Source organism: Schistocerca serialis, chromosome 6 (genome assembly GCF_023864345.2).
Source record: "Schistocerca serialis cubense isolate TAMUIC-IGC-003099 chromosome 6, iqSchSeri2.2, whole genome shotgun sequence".
Taxonomy (NCBI): Eukaryota; Metazoa; Arthropoda; class Insecta; order Orthoptera; family Acrididae; genus Schistocerca; species Schistocerca serialis.
Genome location: NC_064643.1, coordinates 97,783,668 through 97,808,032, shown reverse-complemented (window position 1 = coordinate 97,808,032; position 24,365 = coordinate 97,783,668). Strand labels below are relative to the sequence as shown.

Below are 24,365 nucleotides of genomic sequence, written 5' to 3'. Positions count from 1 at the left end.
TTGCCTTCTGGCACAATTTGCAACTACAAAGCACGTTCTTGATCCTCCTCTCCATACTAATGAAATAAACTGATTCCCTTAACTTCTTACAGCATTTCCTTGCCCCGTAATGCCCGTAACTTAGGTGAGTGTACCAGATCAGCTTGTTGACTATTTCATTTGGTATACACAACACCCAGTCCTGTGTGTTCGGATTTCTACGGTAGAAAAGGACCCCGTTCTGAATTGTATAAAAACGTGCTATATTGGCATCTAAGTTCGCTCTAACTCTGTCCTTCACCATTCTCCATGACGCGTCTTTATCCTGCTCTTTCGCGATATTTGTGAGTACCGTCCCTATGTATTTCTCGAACGGCACGCCCTGCATATACAATATATCATATCTGTTCTCGTTTACCTCCTCATCAAAGCATTGACCGTGACCTACTGGATTCCTTGACAACGCATCTGCCACTATATTCTGTGGCCCAGGAATATACATGACCGAAAACTGAAACTCCTGTAAATAGAGTGCCCACCTAGCGAGTCGTCTATGGTTAAGTTTGGCCGACATCAGAAACTGTAGTGACTTGTGGTCAGTATAGATTTTAGTATGCCTTCCATACAAATAGTATCTAAACTTACTAAAACCCCATACTATTGCCAAAGCTTCAAGCTCAGTTACCGTGTAATTTCTCTCAGCTTTGCTAAGCACTCGGCTCGCAAATGCAATAGGTTGTTGTATTACTTCTCCTCCTTGCTCTTGCTCTTGGAACAATGTTACCCCAAGTCCACTACGGGAACTGTCCGTGGCCATACAAAACTCTTTCCTTAGGTCTGGATGCCCGAGAAGAGGTGCCGATAGCAGTGCCTTCTTTAACGCCTCATACTCTTCCTGCGCAACAGGGTCCCAATTCCATACCGTTTTCTTTCCAGTCAGCTGACATAGTCTGGGTGTCGCTGCACCCCCAATCTTAATGAACCTCCTGTAAAAATTGATTAATCCTAAATAACCCCGTAGCTGACGTTTTGTTCTTGGCACCGGAAAATCTCTGATTGCTTCGAGTTTGTCTGGATTTGGTCTTATTCCCTCTGGTGTCACAATGTGACCTAGAAACTCGATTTCTTTTCGTCCAAATTCTGACTTTCCCAAATTCACGGTCACCCCATGTCTCTCCAGTGCACCGAGCAATATGCCTAACGTTCTATTGTGGTCTTCCCAGTTTCTTTCGGCTATCAGGACATCATCCACGTACTGTGTTACCTTATCTTTTATTTCATTAGGAATGACAGTATTTAGCGCTCTGATAAATGCCGCGGATGATACATTTAACCCAAATGGTAGTTTCCGGAACTGATACGATTTCCCGTAGCACAAGAAAGCAGTGTATTTTCTACACCCCCTGTCTAACTCCACCTGCCAGAAACTCATTCTCAAATCAACTGAGCTGAGAACTCTGATCCCGTGGAACTTTTGTAGCAATTCGTCAAGTGTCAGCGGCCGATCTGTCTCTGGTTCTATTATCTTATTAATCCTTCTTGCGTCCAAAACTAATCTAATTGACCCATCCTTTTTTTCAACACAAACTAAAGGACTGTTGTACGGACTGGATGCTGGTTCGATAATCCCTTGTTGTAGCATGCTTTCGATCTCAGCTTCCACTCTTTCTTTGTACACAACAGGTATCGGGTACACTTGGGCCCTAAACTGTTTATGTGGCTTGACCTTGAATCTATACACAAAATTTCTTATTGTACCCGCAGCATGTTTAAATACCTTTCTATTCTCGTATAAAATTTTCTGCAATTCCCCGTAGACCGTGGTCCCTCGTAAATGCCAGATTTTCTCCCTGATCTCCTCCTCCAAACATTTATGAATTTCCTTCTTCTCTTGTTCGAACCCCGTATTCTGTGCCTGTTTACCGGACTTTACCGCCAGACATAATGCTAAGTGTGCGTTATCTTTACCATGTAAGCAATCGTCGAATCTTAATGTAATTTCCTCCGAATCTCGTTTCAACTCCATCGAACCATTTCTCATGTTAACGACTGCTTTATATTGGTTCAAAAAATTAACCCCTAATATCCCTTCAACAGTTAGAGATGACACAATCATGAACACTGTACTAAACCTCTTCGCCTGGCACACGAAGTCTACCTGCGCTTGTAACTTCACCTCAATTCCCTTTCCTGTAATTGCCCCTCTCACTGTTGTCCTTTGCAATGGCAACGTTGGCCATGGTTTTGTAAGACTACAACACTTGAACACATCTTCCCTCAAAACACTCATTACACTGCCTGTGTCGATGACACAAGGTACGATTATATTATTTATTTCTACGCTAATTATTGGGTGGACTTCACTCCCCACATCTCCTACCTCCTCTAACAGATTCTCCCTTAGTTTTCCGTAATCGATATACCTAATATTTACATCATTAATAATCCTGGTTTGTACCCGTCTATCAAGTAGTCACCTTCTTGTCCCTCCGTCATTGTGACAATGATTGTCCTGTCGTGAACCCAATAATTGCCTATCCTCTCTTCGCCCATCATTTTCATTTTCCCTTCTTCTTCCATCTCTGTCCCATCTTCTATCTTCCCGGTTTGCTGGTCGATATCCCCATGAATTCTGCCGCCTATTTCCTCGCCATCTTCTATTTCCGTCATTCCTCTGATTCCATGCTCTCCTGTCATTCTGATAGTTTCTACCGTTCCTATCCTCAACTCTGTCTGACCTAAGAGTCATGTCGCCGTTCACAATGTTGCTCTCGTTACCCAGTTCCTGTAAGAGGTGCTGAAATGACGCAGAATCGTTCAAGCCTCTGCCTGCTATCACTATATCTCTGCGCAATCTCACTGGCAACTTCGTTATACAGATCCTAATGAGCTCCCCAGTTTCGTATGGGACATCCAAATACCTGTTTCGTCTCATCATTTCCTGATAACACGACACTGGATCTCTTATACCACCTTCGTTACAATTTGGCATCATCAATATGCTTTGCTTAACCTGGTCCTGCTTACTTTTCGACCAGAATTCATTTAAAAATTTGTCACAAAACATCTTGTAGCTACTACAGTCTTTAATAACTTCCTGCATTTTCGCTCTAGCCTCGTCCCTCAAATGGTTACACACAAACTTCATTTTTAGGAGCGGTCCCCACGATGAAGGTAATGAATCTTGAAATTGAGACAGCCACAGGCATGGATGTTGGTAATTATCAGGATCCGGAAAACAAGTGTACGTTTGTACCGACACGAAGTGTCTCCTACATTCTTCTTCCGCATTTATGTTTTCCGACCTTGGGCTATACCCAGTTGGGTTTGCCACCTGTTTTATCCGACACAACCGTTCTTCTAACTCTCTGAGTTCGTCATCCTCTTTCTGCCTATTTTCGATTTTTGAATTTATCTCACTCTCCCTCCGCAGTCTACCTGGTGGTGTTTCACCTTCGCTTCTGCACGCTAATTGCAACTGTGCTAGTTCTTCCCTATGTTTCCTATTTGTTTCTAATTGTGCCTCTTTAAACTGTAATAGTGATTGTATCTCCTCCTGGTCGGCATAAACCTCTCGCTGCGTACTGTCAGAGCCTGTTTCGCCTCTTATGCTGATCTTTTCTACATCTGCGCTAATCGTATTCATTCTGACCACTACCTCCGCAACTTCATCCCTGTGTTTATTTAGCGCCATTTCCTGCCGTGTGACTTGAGCTTCCACGCTGTCTAATGCCCCTTGTTTATCTGCAAGTAAGTCCTCCACTATCTCTTTGATCCGCTCATCCGGCCACACGCCCCTATGTTCCGTAATATCGCTTTCTATTGCACTTATTCGTACCTCCAAATTATTGGCTTTTTCTTTCACAGCATCACATTCTTGCTGCACCGCATCCAGATTCTTCTCCCCCTCATCTAACCGATTATTAACTGCGGACAGACGCTCATCGATAACTGTGTGTAGCTTCCTCATTGCCTCTTTATTTCCCTTATCAATTGCCTCCAATCTTTCCTTATTTGCTTCCAATCTCTCCTTAGTCTCCCTATCCATTGCTTCCAATCTCTCCTTAGTCTCCCTATTCATCGCTTTATTATCTCTACTCATCGCTTCTAATCTTTCGTTAGTCTCCCTACTCATCGCTTGTAAAAACTGCAGTATCACATCGTTATTTCCTACTTTCGACGCGCTCACCTCGTTCGCCTGAGAAACCGTAGCTTCACTAAGGGTAGCTGCACTTTCACCGCACACCTGGCCTAGTCTCGGCTCGCCCGCGTCGTCGGGAAAAGCCCGCGTTTGTGGACAAAGCCCACCGCATAAAGGTTCCCCTTGCAGCGGTCCACTGAACAATACAGCCCGTTCGGAGCGTTTGTCTTTCTCGCTCATTAACCCATGGTCAACAGCTACTTCCTGCTGCACTGCTACGTCCACCCCAGAATCGCTATTCTCCATGGTGGCTACACTTTTCGACTGCGACCTAGTTACTACGGACATTACGCAAAAAAAATTATGAAACGATCTTCCAGCCTTGTGCGATATAGCAATTAATTACATAAAATAAAATAAAAGATCCTCACCAATCCAGAAAGAATTTGCAAACAGAAAAAATTTTACTTCTTAGCGCTATCACAATACATTCCATAAAAAAAATCTTAACAGCAAACCCTAACAACAAAATATCCTAACAAAAACGATCCTGGCAAAGGAATCCTGGCAACAATTTAAATATCCTGGTAACAAAATTATCGTGGCAAAAAACGGAATCCTGGCAACAAATTAAATATCCTGGTAACAAAATTATCGTGGCAAAAAACGGGATCCTGGCAGGGTCGAAATTATGAGAGGCACCCACTTGCCTTTCTCATACTGTGGCATCAAGCAGTCAGGCCTGCAAGATGAGTGGTTTGCCAAGCGAGTGGAATCTTCCTTTATTTATCGAGCAACATGAATTCTCGTATCTTACTATTTAGTTACAAATTATCCTCCTGTATGAATAATACGCAACGGAAACACGCATCTGACTATCAGTGATTTATAGAACTCTGACTGTACACTACGCACTGGCAATACCACATTTACCTTTTGTCTTTGATTTAACGGCTTTTATATAAATTCGGGACATTACAATAACATACAATTTAATGAAAAAAGGCCACCAATCTCTTTCTTTTCACTATTTGATTTATTCCTAAACACACAAATTCTACAACCTACAACAAAATCACATGAAAAATTCCGCCCAGTGGGCATGGCTTTACGTTAGTGAATCTCTATACTATGGTCTCGTAATCTATTTACCGCAACAGTGCACTCCCTGGATCGGATGGTGGATCTTTTATTATACCTCACACTTCGCCTCTCACAATTATCCTCACGAAACTTTCCTCCAGATCGAGCGATACAGAAGGAACAGGCATACCCACAAATCTTTCGAAACTACCTTGCTACTCCCATGCAAAACACACATACCCAAATTACAAGACATACACAACACAGCAATATGAAATATTACACAAAGAACGGTTACAACTTCATCACTTTCCGCTTTCCCACTTCAATCAATATTTATCCCAGTTTCACACGACACTGCCCCACTTTGTAATTCTACTTTCCTACTGTGAACTCTGGAGATAAACGCACGTCTTCCTGTGCAATGCAAGCCAAGTGGCGTTGCTGGAAAAACGGCCGACTCACCTTGATTCTCTCTCAGAGTTTAAATTCAGCGTCACACGGAATGATATTTCTTAAATACTTCAACTTATGATACACACGCTATTTCTTAAATATTTCAGCTTATTGTACACACGCTATTAATTCTTAAATATTTCAGCTTAAGCTCACGGAAGTATCTCAACTTACAACTACACGTGGGCTCTTTGTGACCGTTGGTTTACTACAATCCCCTTAAAATTACCTGCCTCACTTTGTAATTTTCCCCACAAAAGGTCCTGTGAAAGAGAAAGTATTAATTCTAACTACTCTTAAATATTCCACATCCATACCATGCCTCCACTCTTTCATCACGGAGCACAACAAAAAAAACAGGTCTTTACAGCAGAAGGTTCAGCGGCAGAGTGCTGAAACATGGCCGTATTCTGATTCTCTCGCACCTCTCTCGAAGTGGGAGAAGCACCCTGCTACCTTATTGGTCAGCCACATTTCAGACGCTCAAAGCTCTGGTAACTTCCATCTCTTTGGTCTCACCAAAGGTAGCCAAAGGATCGACTCAAAGATGATCATATATTCCGATTCACCATCTGTGGTTAGCAGACGACCATACATTCATTCCTTTCACAGATCTCACCAAACTGGATGTAGGGATTTATTTTGAGGGAGTGCACATGTGATCAATTAAATAAATAAATTGTCATTCTTTCCCACACTGGTATCCGGCTTCGCTGTATTAATTGAAATTGAGTTACTTTTACACAAAAAATGTGTTGTTCTGACAAGAATTTCGTACCTATTTTCAATGTTGGGCGGTACTGTACCCTTTCAAGCATTCCCTCTCTCCGCACTGTCGTACTCTATAATGTATGCGTCTGAAAAATATATCTATTATAAAAATTTTGTTTTCTTCAACTCCTAGTACAATATTATCTAACTAATCTTAATTAGGGAAGGCTAATTAGAATACTTAACACGTGGTTGATGGTTCTCCCCGGTTACCATCACGTAGATATTATTGGACACAATGAAATCCTCGCACAGCAGTAATTACTGAACTAGCTCTTGCAGCCAACAAACTGAAAATAAGTTGCCTTTTTCTGAAGTGCCGTCTCTCTATACATTCATCTTAAAAATTATCCTACATCCTCAGGATACACACCACGGAACATCTCAAACAGAAATCTGTGCGGCACATCCGTCATCCAAGCTGCTCACTCCGTCACGATCTAAAACACTCTCTCTTTTTGCAATAATGCAATCTCTGGACTCCAGAGACTGTGTCTCGCTTATGTGTTTAGCAAGCGAAGTTAATTAACGTGGCAATATTCCGAATAAACAGATAATTTTCATCGTACCTACATTCATGGATGCATCAAATGAAAAGTAATGCCTCCACCTTCGTAACTCTTCAACAGTTGGCAGCATTGGTATGCGGCAGGTACTGGCCTGTCCCGTAGCCTCTTCTCTACAGCTCCAGTTGGCGGGAAGCCTTAGCATTGAACGGCTGTGTTGGTACAGCGTAAAGTATGGAACCCTGCGCAGACGGTCGGTCAATGCGATTGAAGCAACGTGCAGTCATTGAATTCTTGACAGCAGAAGGTGTCACCCCAAAAGAGATTCATCAAAGAATGAATACGGTTTATGGTGACTTGATGTGAGTGCTGTGCGTGGTGGGCGAGTTCGTTTAAAGATTTTGAGGCGGGAACATCTGACCTGCGTGACAAACAGAGAGTTGGACGTCATGTGATAGCAATCACCGAGCTTCACAAGCAAAATTTTGACAGATTGACTCAGGACGATCGTCGTATCACTCAGAGTCACTCAGAGACAAATTGCAAGAATAATCGGCATTTCACAAGAACACGTGGGTCACATAATTGCTTTGCTTGGCTATTAGAAGATCTGTGCACGATGTATAGCCCGGATGCTGACTCCTGAAATGAAAGCGCACAGACTTGAAATTTGCCAGGGATCTCACGTTACGAGAACGAAGGTGACGCCTTTCTCCATTCAATTGTGATAGGAAACGAAACGTGGGTACACCATTGCGAACCGGAGGCAAAACGTCACTCTATGGACTATCAACGCAAAGACTCGTAACCGAAAAAGAAATTCAAGACGCAACCCTCAGCTGGAAAAATCATGGTCACAGTGTTCTGGGACGCAGATGGTGTTACCGATGTTGATTTCCTTGATCGTGTAAAAACAATAAATTCAGAGCGTTACATCACAACGCTGCGAACTCTGAAACGACGGCTAACAAGGGTCCGAAAGGAAAAGGTAAATGTTTTCCTGTTGTATGACAATCCCAAACCACACACGTCCCGTTCCACCACAACAGAACCTCAGAGACTGAATCTCACCACCGTACGGCATATAGTCCTCCATATAGTCCAAATTTAGCATTTGCACCTGTTCCCGATAGTGACAGACGATCTGCGGGGACATCATAATGCTTCTGATGAAGACATTAAGAGAACTGTGAGACTGTGGTTGCGGAAACAGTGTCGACTTCTTCCGTGACGGCTTCGGAAAACTTGTTCATCGTTGGCAGAAATGTATCCAATTGGCTGGTAATTATGTGGAAAAGTGAATATTGGTAATTAAAGATCACATTCTGAGGATTATTTCTACGTTTGATTTATTAAAATATTCCCATCCAAACCCAATTAACGAAAGTGGAGACATTACTTTCCATTCAATCCTCGTATAATTTCATTTAATGTAACTGTGATTTACTATCGTTTCATTTAATGTATATAACTTTCAAGTGTTTGCAGTAATTTGTCACCAGCAGTGTAGTTGCACGTTAGCACATATTACATTCATTTACGTTCATGGTCAACTGCCACGCCAGTCCCTACACCAAGCTTCAGTCCTCTGCAGGACCTTCTGCCTTCTGACTGTTACCGCCTTCTGACGTTCCTACCTTCTTATAGACAACCACATCCGACGCATTCTAATACAACGTTTATGTACTCTGCAAACAGTAACAGTCCTATCACACTTCCTTGGAGTACTCACGAAATTACCGTCCCATCTGTCGATTTCATTTCGTTGAGAACGACGTGCTCAATTCTGTCTACAAAGAAATCTTCAATCCAGTCGCAGATCTGGTCAGATACTCGGTGAGGACGTATCTTTGTTAGTAATCTGCAGTGACGGGCAGTCTCAGATGCCTTCCTGAAGTCGAGGAACACGTCATCAACCTAAGAGGCCAATGTCTACAGCGCTATGGATGTCATGGAGGAAAAGGGCGAGCTGAATTTCGCGAGATCTCTGTCTGCGGAATCCATGCTGATTTTTATAGCGCAGATTTTACTGATCCAAAACCATCATAATAAGTGAACACCAGAAACTTTCATAATTCTGGAACAGACTGACGTGCGCGATATAAGCCGAAAATTTTCGCTTCGCTCCAGCCCCAGTCTCTAACGCCACTACTTTCTCTGATTTCTGATCTTGACGACCTTTGACCTTTCATGAAAACGGGAATGAGCTACGCTTTTTCCCGGTCGGTAGGTACTCTTCGTTGCTATAGCTGCCTATGAAAAATTATTGCTAGAAGGAGAAAAAGTTCTGTAGCATCTCACTGTTGTCTCACCTGGTCCAGATGCCTTTCGGCTATTAAACAGTTTTAATTCCTTTTCCGGCTCCCTCCCTTGGGCATGGGTGTGTGCCTTGTCCATAGCGTAAGTTAGCTTGAGTTAGATTAAGTAGTGCGTAGGCTTAGGGAGCGATGACCTCGGCAATCTGCTCTCATAAGACCTTAACAAAAATTTTCAATTGTCAATTACTTTTCTATTGTGCGATCACATAACTCAATATATGGAGGCATATTTCGGCCTTCTCTGTGTCATCTTGTTTTTTGACCAGTCGGAAGTGAGGGTCAGTGTCAAGTTTCTTCCTGATGTCGAGGAACACAAGACGAGCGCCGATGTCTAAAGCGCTGTACATCTCATGGAAGAACAAAACGGGCTGAGTTCAACAAGATCTTTTTTTGTGAAGTACCTATTCATTTTTACATAGAAAATTTTCTTTCTGCAAAAGTGCGAGCATAAAACATGTTCCCTAGTTCTACAACAGACTGCAGAACAGATTCAATAGTGAGAAGGCCGTTTGCGGTTAAAAAAACGTAATTTATGCTAGTCGTAAGGGTGGAGCAAAACTTTTTTCGAGCACTTTCTGCCAAGTTTTCGCGTTGATACTTCGTTACCTTGTTACGAAACAGATTCACAGACGTTGTGTAAATGCTAAAAATAATTTTCATGCCCGCCATGGGCAGAAATCATTAGCAGCAGTAATTCAGCTCCGAGAAATTTTGTAACAGGCAGGAACGTAATGAGTATCCCTGAGAGTTTTGCACTCAGCCTCACGAAAGTTTCGCTTTGACCGTGAATTATGAGGCGGCTGTAAAGTCCAGCGCTACTACAAACGGTTGTAGGTAGTTCACTGTGGGAGTAGTTTGAAGGTCTCACAGTGCGGAACAGGTAGAGAATACTGCGCACTCGTGTCTCACTGCAGACTCTGGAACTCCGTTTCCACTCCAGTTTACAGAAAGGCCCGCATTATAGGCACGAACTACGTTTCCTCCTTGTTGCAGAAGGAACGAAGACGTTTAAAAAGTAAAAGTAATCCGGGAGTGTGCACAATAATAGCGTGGCAGTGCTGTTCAGTCGCCTCTAAATGGCGGCCAACATTTCCGGTTTAAATAAGTAAGCCACGTTGCACAAGCGTGTGCTGAGTCGTATGAAGTTGTTTTTGGCGTTATTTAACAAGCGATGCTGCGTTGGGTTACGTGTTTTCTAGTTCCTAAAGGAATGTCTGATATATTCCACTGAATGCTTGATACAACTATCCGTGTTCTCATTAATTTTGAATACTCTATAATACAGAACCAAGATTTTAAACTGCAAAATACCTCCAACGCTGTATGTGGTCTTTCAACACAGTTTGTCATGAACTCCTTCCATTCTGCGGTGCAACAGCGAATGGGATAAGAGGAATCCTAAACAGGCAAGGAATCAGCATCAGGTCTGTCTCCCGAACACCTACGAAAATTCAAGAAACGCTGCGTCCGTATAGATAATCTGGCCTGAGAGTGTCGGCGATCTATAATACGTCTTGGGAACGTAGTATCAATTATGAGGGCAATCAAACCCTACTTAGTAATTTTCAAGAACGAACTTCAAGTGATTAGCCTAGAGACCCGCTCCGTATCGCACCGGTAGGGGGCGTCGGGACAATATCACACTAATAATTACAACGCATACAGAGGCCCCTACGCAGCTTTCCTTCCGGTACTCCACTGCAAATTAAATGGGATAAAGTCGCAGGAAATGGTACAATGACGAGCGTCCTCCGTTACGCACTTCGCGATGCTTTGCAGAGCGTACGTGAAAATGTAGATGTAGATGCAGTTCGCTCTGTTGAAAGTCAGCCTCACCTTATGTGCAGGACTTCTGAAAAATCAGCTGTGGCCGACACAATCTAACGAATAACCACAATATTATGCTTACACAGACAAAGATTATGGCTCGCGCTTCGAACTATGTAGACTCTTGAATAGGGAAGCAGTGGAAATTCTATGGAGACACTGACTATGTACTTAACAACCCTGAAAGAGTGGTTCGGTGTGGGGCGCCGGAGGAGTGAAGTGGACTGAGGTAGTCGTCGTGGGGTTGTGGACCACTGCGGCTGCGGTGGGGACGGAGCCTCTCAGTCGTTTCTAGGCCCCTGGTCAACATACAATACACATGTTAGCCCTGTATTTAGCCACATTTGTAATTTTTCCTTTAGGAATGGTCAGTTTCCTGAGCGATTAAAGTACTCAGTAGTAAAGCCGCTTTATAAAAAGGGAGAAAGGGATAATGTAGATAATTTTAGACCTATTTCTATTCCATCAGTGTTTGCAAAAGTTATCGAAAAGGCTGTGTATGTAAGGTTAATTGATCATTTTATATCACACGATTTGCTATCAAACGTACAGTTCGGCTTTAGAAGTCGTTTGACAACTGAAAATGCTATATTCTCTTTTCTCTGTGAGGTACTGGACGGGCTAAACAAAAAGTTTCGAACGCTTGGCGTATTTTTTGATTTAACAAAGGCATTTGACTGCGTTGTTCTCACAATATTGCTCCAGAAGTTGGACCATTACAGAGTAAGGGGAGTAGCTCACAATTGGTTCACCTCTTACTTTAGCAACAGGTAGCAAAGGGTCATTATTCACAATGTTGATAACGGCTGTGATGTGGGATCTGAGTGGGGTACTTTCAAGTGGGGGGTGCCCCAGGGATCAGTGTTGGGTCCGCTCCTGTTCCTTATTTATATAAATGATATGTCCTCTAGTATTACAGGTAACTCTAAAACATTTCTGTTTGCTGATGACACTAGCTTGGTAGTAAAGCATGTTGTGAGCAACATTGACTCGGTTTCAAGTAGTGCAGTACATGACCTCAGTTCATGGCTTGTAGAAAATAACGTTAAATCACAGTAAGACTAAGTTTTTACAGTTTCTAACACACAATCCAACAAAACCTGACGTTTTAATCTCACAGAACGGGCACATGATTAGTGAAACTGAACAGTTCAAATTCCTAGGTGTTCAGATAGATAGTAAGCTGTCGTGGAAAGCCCACGTTCAAGATCTTGTTCAAAGACTTAATACTGCCATTTTTACTATTCGAACTGTATCGGAAGTGAGTGATGCTCCGACATGTAAATTAGTCTACTTTGCTTATTTTCATTCACTTATGTCGTATGGTATTATGTTTTGGGGTAACTCTTCCCATTCTAGAAGGATATTTTTGGCTCAGAAACTGGCTGTTCGGGCAACAAGTGGTGTGAGTTCACGAACCTCTTGTCGACCTCTGTTCACGAGTCTGGGTATTTTGACACTGGCTTCTCAATATGTACATTCCTTATTGTCGTTTCTTGTTAACAATATTAGTTTATTTCCAACAATAAGCAGCTTTCACTCGGCTAATACTCGTCAGAAATTAAACCTCCATTTGGATCGGACTTCCTTAACTCTTGCGCAAAAAGGTGTGCAGTATACTGCTCCATCCATTTTCAATAAGCTACCACGTGAATTCAAAAACCTTAGCAGTAATCCACGCGCTTTCAAATCGAAACTGAAGAGTTTCCTCATGGGTCACTCCTTCTATTCTGTCGAGGAGTTCCTTGAAAAATTAAGATGATTCTCATTGTATTGCTGATAGCATTTGCTTAAACTTATGGACTGATTTTCTTTCAGGTTGATGAACATTTACTACTTTTATGTTTTAAGTTCATGTACTGACACGTTCCATGACCTTGGAGATTTGCTCCTCAATTTGGTCCTACGGAACTTGACATGTGAATAAATAAATAAATAAATAACAATACAATGTACTTAACAATAAATGGGTGTGGGCACTCGACACTCCACGTAAACTACAGTGATGTAAGAAAATCGTAACACCATGAGCGGTTGTGCGACATAAACAAAAGTTTATACATCCGAGAGATGACGTCTACACAAATTTTGAACAAGTCGCATTAGACTGGCGCTAGTAGCGAACTGTGAGAATGCAAATCAGGTTTGATTTAAATACACGCTGTAACTTTCCAGAGTGTTAATTACCTTTGAGATTGTACATGGTGAGTTGAAGTTAGTCAGGAATGTCTTTAAGACAACAAAGACGTCATTGTCAACGCCTCACTGAATCTGAACGAGATCGTGTAATAGGAGTACGAGAAGCTGGATCTTCCTTCTCTGATATTTCGGGAAGACTTGTCAGAAATGTAGCCACTGTACACGTGTGTTGGCAGCAGTGGTCATGGGAATGTACGGTCGCGAGAAGAGCGAACTCTGGTCGGCGAGATGGCACTACCAAGAATGAAGACCATCGAGATCGGCGTAGGGCTCCGACGTATCGTACGTCATCTGCAGCAGCAATCTGAGCAGCAGTTGGCATCACAGTGACACAACAAACTGTTACAAATCAGCTACTTCGAGGCAGCTCCGAGCCAGACGCCATTCCACTGATCGCGAACTACTGACTTCAATGGCGTCAAGCGAGAGCTCATTGGCGGGTAGAGTATACTTCTGTTGTGTTTTCTGATGACGCTGGATCTGCCTCGGTGCCAGTGATGGCCGTGTGTTGATTAGAAGAACGCCAGTTGAGGGCGTGCAACCAAGCTATCTGCGTGCTACACACAGTCGACCTACACCTGGCGTTATGGCCCGGGGTACGATTTCATATCACAGCTGGAACACTCTCGTGGCTATCCCACGCACCCTGACTGCAAACTTGTATGTGAGTCTGATGATTCGACATGTTGTGCTGCCTTTCACGTGGCCGAGTGGTTCTAGGCGCTTCAGTCTGGAACCGCGAGACCGCTACTGTCGCAGGTTCGAATCCTGCCTCGGGCATGGATGTGTGTGATGTCATTAGGTTAGTTAGGTTTAAGTAGTTCTAGGGGACTGATGACCTAAGAAGTTAAGTCCCATAGTGCTCAGAGCCATTTGAACCATTTTTCTTTTTTTTTGCCTTTCATGAACAACTTTCCAGGGGACGTTTTCCAACAGGATAAAGCTCTCCTACCGCTGTTATGATCCAACATACTCTACAGCGTGTCGACGTGTTCCTTGGCCTGCTCCATCACCAGATCTGTCCCCAGTCGAGTACATATGGGACATCGTAGGACGACAATTCCAGCCTCATCCACAAACAACATTACCGTCCCTGTATAGACCAACGATGTCATCAGGCATGGAACCCCATTCCAAAAACTGACATGCGGCACTTGTACGACACAATGCACGTACATATGGCTGCTTCGATTCAACGTTCTGGCGGTTGCACCACTTATTAATGTACCAACATTTCACACTAGCAGTGTCTTCTCTTGCCCTTATATTATCCAGTCATCTAGCAATGTTAATCACTTACGTAGCACTGAAATATCTTTCTTAAACGAATGTTCTTACGAAACTTCGTTCCTCTACATTTCTTATTTTTTGGTACTGTGATTTTTTTCCGTTAGTGTATTTGATCCTGATACCTATTAGTGAGTATTAATGTGGGGTGTGTCCTCTCTTCGTTTTTACGACCGATTGAACTCTGCTATCTGTGAATAAATAGCAGCCCCTTCTTCATGAAAAGCAGAAATCTGAGAAGGTAGTGGTGTTAGACGATGGGGCTGGAGGGATGTCAATGTTTTATCTCATCTCAGAAATTATCCATTGTGTTCAGCTCTCGACTCTGGGCAGGGCAGCCCGTTTCAGGAATGTTACTGTACACATACCATTGCCTCTCCGATGCTGCTGTATGACACGGTGCACTTTCATGCCAATACGATAATCACCTGTAAACTGTTCCCCTACTGTACACATCGCTGTCGGATCTGTTCTTATGTTTCGGCATTTAGCTTTTTCTTAAGCACAATCAGAGGTCCACATCGTAACCACGAAATAGCCCCACACTGTGCCACAGTCGCTACTGCAGTTAACTTCTGACACTACCCAAGACGGCAGGAAATGTTTTCCAGAAATCAAACAAACCCAAACCCTTCCACCTAATTACCAAAGGGTATAGCGTGATTCATTACTCCAAACCACTGTCCATTGCTTTTTGCTGGTGGCACTTGGGAGTTCACGAGTGATTCCTTCAGCTTCTTCACGCAACAACTTTACAACCACACTTTCAAATACTCGACAGTCCCTGTCCATCAGTACACGAGGCCTGGCTCGTCCTGGTTCGTCTGTGGCAGCTCCTTTGTGTTTCCACTTCACAATCGCCTCGTCAACAATCGACCTTGACAGCCTTAGGAGAGTTGAAATGTCCCTGGCGGTTTTGTTATACTTGTGAGATGCTCAAATGGTTCAAATGGCTCTGAGCACCATGGGACTTAACATCTGAAGTCATCAGTCCCCTAGAACTTAGAACTACTTAAACCTAACTAACCTAAAGACATCACACACATCCATGCCCGAGCCAGATTCGAACCTGAGTCCGTAGCAGTCGCGCGGCTCCGGACGGAAGCACCTAGAACTGCTCGGCCACCGCGGCCAGCTTGTGAGTTGCAATCAACAGACTACGTTCTGGTGATCTGGTGATCGAGCAGGCCAAGGCAACACGTCGACACGCTGTAGAGTACGTTTGGTCATAACAGCGGTAGGAGAGCTTAATCCTGTTGGAAAACGTCGCCTGGAAAGCTGTTCATGAATGGCAACACAACAGGTCGAATCATCAAACTCACGTACAATTTTGCAGTCAAGGTGCGTGGCACAGCCGCGAGAGTGTTACTGCTGTCATACGAAATGGCGCCTTAGGCCATAACTCCAGGTGTAGGTTGAGTGTGTCTAGCACGAAAAATGGTTCAAATGGCTCTGAGCACCATGGGACTTAACATCTTAGGTCATAAGTCCCCTAGAACTTAGAACTACTTAAACCTAACTAACCTAAGGACATCACACACATCCATGGCCGAGGCAGGACTCGAACCTGCGACTGTAGCAGTCCCGCGGTTCCGGACTGCAGCGGCTAGAACCGCTCGGCCACCGCGGCCGGCTCTAGCACGCAGACAGCTTGGTTGCAGACCCTGAACTGGCTTTCTTCTAATCAACACACGGCCATCACTGGCACCGAGGCAGAAAACACAAGTCTACCCTAACCGCCAATGAGCTCTCTCTCTTGACGCCATTGAAATCAGTGGTTTGGGATCAGTGGAATGGCGTCTGGCTCGGAGCTGCCTCGAAATAGCTGATTTGTAACAGTTGGTTCTGGCACTGTGATGCCAACTGCTGCTCAGTTGCTGAGGTTTGCTGACCGACGCATTCTGGTATTACTTCTTCCCTGCTGACAACAAAATACTCCCAGCCTCCTTTCCCACTGGCGGCTTCGGCTCTCGTGACATGCAGTGGTCAATTTTGCATTACGTACTGGTGTCCAGGTACTTTGAACTTCACCACCTAGCGTGAGTGGGGGCGCTGGACAGCGTGTGCAGACACAGACGTAATTTATGGACGGGCAGGGTGCCGCCTATTCACTCGATCTTCCTCATATCACGATGTAATCTACCCCATTCGATGCCGTCATTTGGACACAGAACTGAGATCCCCCGAAACCTTAGTGGGAGAAGTCAAATGAAAGATCTCAAGGCAATTAATTCAATCGTAAATTGCTAGCGAATGGTTTGTGTTTCTGTGGATTTTCTAGCGTCAGAGGCATACGCACAAGAGTTTGAAAGATGAAACAACATTGAAAAGCGTAGTAAATGTATATAAATACCCAAGAAATACAAAGACCCATAACGTGTCTTCGGGATCGATGACCGTAGCAGTCTGGTCCCTTTAATCCCACAAACCAACCAACCATCCATAACGTCCCTTCACCATCGATGGCCCTTAACGGAGATACAGGAAGAAGAAGACTTTTTCAGTCTTCCCCAAAGATAAGCTCACGGTGCTTTTTATTATGCAACGGGTGACCAACTCGTATGTGCTTCACGCTGTACGGAGTCAGACGTATGTTGTGCCACTCATTAGCGTAAGTGGCTATGTTCGTAACTCAAGAGGCACCACGATACTCCTGAAACAGTTGAGCGCCTTCGAATTCAGTTAAACTTAACACAACCAGTTATGATGCATTTGTGAAACATTTTCAAATACACACAAGGTTGTTATAGTTCTGTAGTGAGACACAGTGATGGTGCTGTAAATTTTTTAAATATTTGTACATCAATAAAAATAGACAGTTTGTTGGGATCTGACTGTGTTTACAAGGCAAATAACTAGTATATTTCCAGAAAAATGACATTCTTACTTCGAAAATCACGAGCTCCACTACCTCGAGTATCATGCAACCAAACGAGCCCTTTTGGTCAGCTCTATTACAACATGATACTACCGGCCCGTTGCCGTGCTACCGAGGGCGTGCCAACACTGCGTTACGCGGACTCCAGCGGCTGAGGGGACGTACCTAGGGGAGGCTTTGGCGGGCGGCGGTCATTCAGACGGCCCGATAGCGGTAATCGGCCGTTCCAGGGGGCGGCGCCGCCGCCGCCGCCGCCGCCGCAGCCGAGTGAATCTGAAAGGCGGCGGGGCGGGTGCTCCATATTTACGAGCGGGTAACTGCGCGCCGCCTTTGAAGTGCGCCGGCCCCCGGGGCTGGCGAATAGTTCCGCAGGGGCAGCCAGTGGCGGCCTGAATTATTCAGCTGCGGACGCTGCCAACTGCCGCCCGGGGCGCAGCAGGGGCCGAGCCGCCACCCGGCAACCCGCTGCCACTCTGCACGCAGCGCCGCAGGTGAGGTTTACACGTAGCCGTGGTGCCGTCCAGTGGGGCGGGACGTGCTGTACCAAACGGCTCTGTTCTTGGTCCACTGATTTACTGCTTCACCTGGCGATCTAAGTGCAGAGTCAAGCGACTGTACCAGAACGTCAGATAAAGTTTACGGACTTCCAGCATGCAGGAGTAACTGCAGGACAGCAACTTTTGTTAATGAATGGAACAGAAAAACGGCTACAGTCGCAAATTATAGTTACACTGAAGCGACAAAGAAAGGCATCAGCGGATATATATGTTGTTGTTGTTGTTGTTGACCTGTTGACCTGGATAAACTGACTAAACCAGAGGTTGTACACAGTTTTAGGGACAGCATAAGGGAACAATTGACAGGAATGGGGGAAAGAACTACAGTAGAAGACGAATGGGTAGCTCTGAGGGATGAAGTAGTGAAGGCAGCAGAGGATCAAGTAGGTAAAAAGACGAGGTCCAGTAGAAATCCTTGGGTAACAGATGAAATATTGAATTTAATTGATGAAAGGAGAAAATATAAAAATGCAGTAAATGAAGCAGGCAAAAAGGAATACAAACGTCTCAAAAATGAGATCGACAGGAACTGCAAAATGGCTAAGCAGGCATGGCTGGAGGACAAATGCAACGATGTAGAGGCCTATCTCACTAGGGGTAAGATAGATACTGCCTAAAGGAAAATTAAAGAGACCTTAGGAGAAAAGAGAGCCACTTGTATGAATATCAAGAGCTCAGACGGAAGCCCAGTTCTAAGCAAAGAGGGGAAGGCAGAAAGGTGAAAGGAGTATATAAGGATCTATACAAGGGCGATGTACTTGAGGACAATGTTATGGAAATGGAAGAGGATGTAGATGAAGGTGAAATGGGAGATACGATACTGCGTGAAGAGTTTGACACAGCACTGAAAGACCTAAGTCGAAACAAGGCCCCGGGAGTAGACAACATTCCATTAGAACTACTGATGGCCTTCGGAGAGCCAGTCCTCACAAAACTCTACCATCTGGTGAGCCAGATGTACGAGACAGGCGAAATACCCTCAGACTTCAAGAAGAATGTAATAATTCCAATCCCAAGGAAAGCAGGTGTTGACAGATGTGAAAATTACCGAACTATCAGTTTAATAAGTAACAGCTGCAAAATACTAACGCGAATTCTTTACAGACGAATGGAAAAACTGGTAGAAGCCGACCTCGGGGAAGATCAATTTCGATTCCGTAGAAATGTTGCAACACGTGAGGCAATACTGACCTTACGACTTATCTTAGATGAAAGATTAAGCAAAAGCAAACCTACGTTTCTAGCGCTTGTAGACTTAGAGAAAGCTTTTGACAATGTTGACTGGAATACTCTCTTTCAAATTCTGAAGGTGGCAGGGGTAAAATACAGGGAGCGAAGGCTATTTACAATTTACACAGAAACCAGATGGCAGTTATAAGAGTCGAGGAGCATGAAAGGGAAGCAGTGGTTGGGAAGGGAGTGAGACAGGGTTGTAGCCTCTCCCCGATGTTATTCAATCTGTATATTGAGCAAGCAGTAAAGGAAACAAAATTCCGGCCGAAGTGGCCGTGCGGTTAAAGGCGCTGCAGTCTGGAACCGCAAGACCGCTACGGTCGCAGGTTCGAATCCTGCCTCGGGCATGGATGTTTGTGATGTCCTTAGGTTAGTTAGGTTTAACTAGTTCTAAGTTATAGGGGACTGATGACCTCAGCAGTTGAGTCCCATAGTGCTCAGAGACATTTGAACCATTTTTGAAAGGAAACAAAATAAAAATTTGGAGTAGGTATTAAAATCCAGGGACAAGAAATAATAACTTTGAGGTTCGCCGACGACATTGTAATTCTGTCAGAGACAGCAAAGGACTTGGAAGAGCAGTTCAACGGAATAGACAGTGTCTTGAAGACAGGATATAATATGAACATCAGCAAAAGTAAAACGAGGATAATGGAACGTAGTCGAATTAAGTCGGGTGATGCTGAGGGAATTAGATTAGGAAATGAGACACTTAAAGTAGTGAAGTAGTTTTGCTGTTTGGGGAGCAAAATAATTGACGATGGTCGAAGTAGAGAGTATATAAAATGTAGACTGGCAATGGCAAGGAAAGCGTTTCTGAACAAGAGAACTTTGTTAACATCGAGTATAGACTTAAGTGTCAGGAAGTCGTTTCTGAAAGTATTTGTATGGAGTGTAGCCATGTATGGAAGTGGACGATAACTAGTTTGGACAAGAAGAGAATAGAAGCTTTCGAAATGTGGTGCTACAGAAAAATGTTGAAGTTTAGGTGGGTAGATCACGTAACTAATGAGGAGGTATTGAATAGGATTGGGGAGAAGAGGAGTTTGTGGCACAACTTGACTAGAAGAAGGGATCGGTTGGTAGGACATGTCCTGAGGCATCAAGGGATCACAAATTTAGCATTGGAGGGCAGCGTGGAGAGTAAAAATCGTAGAGGGAGGCCAAGAGATGAATACACTTAGCAGATTCAGAAGGATGTAGGTTGCAGTAGGTACTGGGAGATGAAGAAGCTTGCACAGGATAGAGTAGCATGGAGAGCTGCATCAAACCAGTCTCAGGACTGAAGACCACAACAACAACAGAGGGTGTTACAAAAAGGTACGGCCAAACTTTCAGGAAACATTCCTCACACACAAATAAAGAAAAGATGTTATCTGGACATGTGTCCGGAAACGCTTAATTTCCATGTTAGAGCTCATTTTAGTTTCGTCAGTATGTACTGTACTTCCTCGATTCATCGCCATGATTTCATACGGGATATTCTACCTGTGCTGCTAGAATATGTGCGTTTACAAGTATGACACAACATGTGGTTCATGCACGATGGAGCTCCTGCACATTTCAGTCGAAGTGTTCGTACGCTTCTCAACAACAGATTCGATGACCGACGGTTTGGTAGAGGCGTACCAATTTCATGGCCTCCACGGTCTCCTGGCATTTGAAAGCTCTTGTCTACGCAACCCCGGTGCGAAATGTAGAGACTCTTCGTGCTCGTATTGTGGACGGCTTTGATACAATATTCCATTCTCCAGGGCTGCATCAGCGCATCAGGGATTCCATGCGACGGAGGGTGGATGCATGTATCCTCGCTAACGGAGGACATTTTGAACATTTCCCGTTACAAAGTGTTTGAAGTCACGCTGGTACGTTCTGTTGCTGTGTGTTTCCATTGCATGATTAATGTGATTTGAAGAGAAGTAATAAAATGAGCTCTAACATGGAAAGTAAGAGTTTCCGGACACATGTCCACGTGACATCTTTTCTTTATTTGTGTGTGAGGAATGTTTCCTGAAAGTTTGGCCGCACCTTTTTGTAACACCATATATATATATATATATATATATATATATATATATATATATATATATGACATTGTAATTCTGTCAGATATATATATATATATATATATATATATATATATATATACAGGGCTATTACAAATGTTTGAAGCGATTTCATAAATTCACTGTAGCTCCATTCATTGACATATGGTCACGACACACTACAGATACGTAGAAAAACTCATAAAGTTTTGTTCGGCTGAAGCAGCACTTTAGGTTTCTGCCGCCAGAGCGCTCGAGAGAGCAGTGAGACAAAATGGCGACAGGAGCCGAGAAAGCGTATATCGTACTTGAAATGCACTCACATCAGTCAGTCATAACAGTGCAACGACACTTCAGGACGAAGTCCAACAAAGATCCACCAACTGCTAACTCCATTCGGCGATGGTATGCGCAGTTTAAAGCTTCTGGATGCCTCTGTAAGGGGAATCAACGGGTCGGCCTGCAGTGAGCGAAGAAACGGCTGAACGCGTGCGGGCAAGTTTCACGCGTAGCCCGCGGAAGTCGACGAATAAAGCAAGCAGGGAGCTAAACGTACCACAGCCGACGGCTTGGAAAATCTTTCGGAAAAGGCTAAAGCAGAAGCCTTACCGTTTACAATTGCTACAAGCCCTGACACCCGATGACAAAGTCAAATGCTTTGAATTTTCGGCGCGGTTGCAACAGCTCATGGAAAAGGATGCGTTCAGTGCGAAACTTGTTTTCAGTGATGAAGCAACATTTTTTCTTAATGGTGAAGTGAACAGACACACTGTGCGAATCTGGGCGGTAGAGAATCCTCACGCAATCGTGCAGCAAATTCGCAATTCACCAAAAATTAACGTGTTTTGTGCAATCTCACGGTTAAAATTTACGGCCCCTTTTTCTTCTGCAGAAAAAACGTTACAGGACACGTGTATCTGGACATGCTGGAAAATTGGCTCATGCCACAACTGGAGACCGACAGCGCCGACTTCATCTTTCAACAGGATGCTGCTCCACCGCACTTCCATCATGATGTTCGGCATTTCTTAAACAGGAGATTGGAAAACCGATGGATCGGTCGCGGTGGAGACCATGATCAGCAATTCATGTCATGGCCTCCACGCTCTCCCGACTTAACCCCATGCGATTTCTTTCTGTGGGGTTATGTGAAAGATTCAGTGTTTAAACCTCCTCTACCAAGAAACGTGCCAGAACTGCGAGCTCGCATCAACGATGCTTTCGAACTCATTGATGGGGACATGCTGCGCTGAGTGTGGGAGGAACTTGATTATCGGCTTGATGTCTGCCGAATCACTAAAGGGGCACGTATCGAACATTTCGCTGCGCCCGGAAAAAAATCCTGTAAGAACGAGACTAACGACAACTAAAGAGAACCGTTCAACGTGACACAAGTGCAACCCTGCAGATTTCAACGCTGGGCCATCAAGAAGAGTCAGCGTGCGAACCATTCAACGAAACATCACTCGTGTACCCTTGATGTCTGCAAGACACAAAGCTTTACGCCTCTCCTGGGCCCGTAAACAGCGACATTGGACTGTTGATGACTGGAAACGTGTTGCCTGGTCGGACGAGTTTCTTTTCAGATTGTATCGAGTGAATGGACGTGTACGGGTATGGAGATAACCTCATGAATCAATGGACTGCCATGTCAGCAGGGGGCTGTTCAATCTGGTGGAGGCTCTGTAATGATGTGGGGCGTGTGCAGTTGGAATGATAAGGGACCCCTAATACTTCTAGATACGACTCTGACAGGTGACACGTTCGAAAGCATCCTGTCTGATCACCTACATCCATTCACGTTCATTGTGCATTCCGACGGACTTGGTCAATTCCAGCAGGACAATGCGACACCGCACATGTCCAGAATTGATACAGAGTGGCTCCAGGAACTCTCTCCTGAGTTTAAACACTTCCGCTGGCCACCAAACTCCCGAGACATGAACATTATTGAGCATATCTGGGATGCTTTGCAACGAGATGTCCAGCCCCTCGTACTCTTACGGATTTATGGACAGCCCTGAAGAATTCGTGGTGTCATCTCCTTCCGGAACTACTTCAGACATTAGTCGAGGCTAAGCCACGTCATTTTGCGGCACTTTTGAGTGCTTTCGGGAGCGTACATGACATTAGGCAGGTGTACCAGTTTCTTTGAATCTTCAGTGGAATATTGCAGTATACATACTGCACGTCTATCTGTGTACCATTACTGCACTATCTTGTTGTTTCGTACAACCGCTCAGATCAGTAGCTGGTGTGACATCAGATGTGAACGTGTGTTCACTATCTTATCGCTATTCAAGCTCATGTTCATCGTGCTCCACATAATCGAAGGAGACCTCTATGCTGTCATGAATGAAGATGAACATTTTTCAAGTAAGTAAAATGTAAAGACTCTGAATATAATGTAAATGCTTTATTAACAAACAAAAATCATGAATATTGTGGTGTGCGTACTGTAAGACCTTCAATACAAACACCATCAGATTGACTTGTCGCTCTAATGAAGTAGGCGAGTGTCAGCAATATGTCTTGTGGTCTTATCGTGGCGTGTTTATCTTCTGCCGTTAGGTCAGACGATAGAAATGCCACTTACACGCTTAGTGTAGCAGGTTGACGGTGACCAACTTTAAACATAACTTGATTAATTTTCACACATATTTATTAAAATAATAACAAGCATAAAAATTACTTGACTTGGTTCTGGATGCTATTTACAATTGACAATCTGAAGTTCCTTTGGTGATGGTACGTTAATCTTATTTTCACATCTATCTCTGATACTTGACAAAAGTGTCTATACATTTATCTTCATGGCTATGTACAGGAACATGGTAATTTTACCAGGTGCAGACTGGAACTTGACTACAGACTGGTACAGACAAATGTAGACTGGTACAGACTGGTGCAGACAAATGCAGACTGATTAATCGGAGGTCTGTACACTCGTTGTAATACCTCCCGCGTTCATGTATCACTGCACGAGTGTGATCCGCGAGGAGAAGAGGTTCTACATTAGCAGTAATCTCATTGGCTGCGTTACATATTAATACGCGGATCGGCGGAAGCAGAATTTGGTCCGTCT

General features: G+C 44.0%; 1 protein-coding gene across 1 annotated transcript in view; it reads left to right on the top strand.

Annotated features, from left to right (window-relative positions):
* LOC126484660 (transcription factor SOX-9-like) overlaps positions 1 to 24,365 on the top strand; it is a 176,051-nt gene that overhangs the window by 117,369 nt on the left and 34,317 nt on the right. The window contains exons 3-4 of the mRNA XM_050108251.1: positions 17,676 to 17,758; positions 17,848 to 17,936. Of these exons, the coding sequence (XP_049964208.1) occupies positions 17,676 to 17,758; positions 17,848 to 17,936 (172 nt within the window). The remainder of the gene's footprint in view (positions 1 to 17,675; positions 17,759 to 17,847; positions 17,937 to 24,365) is intronic.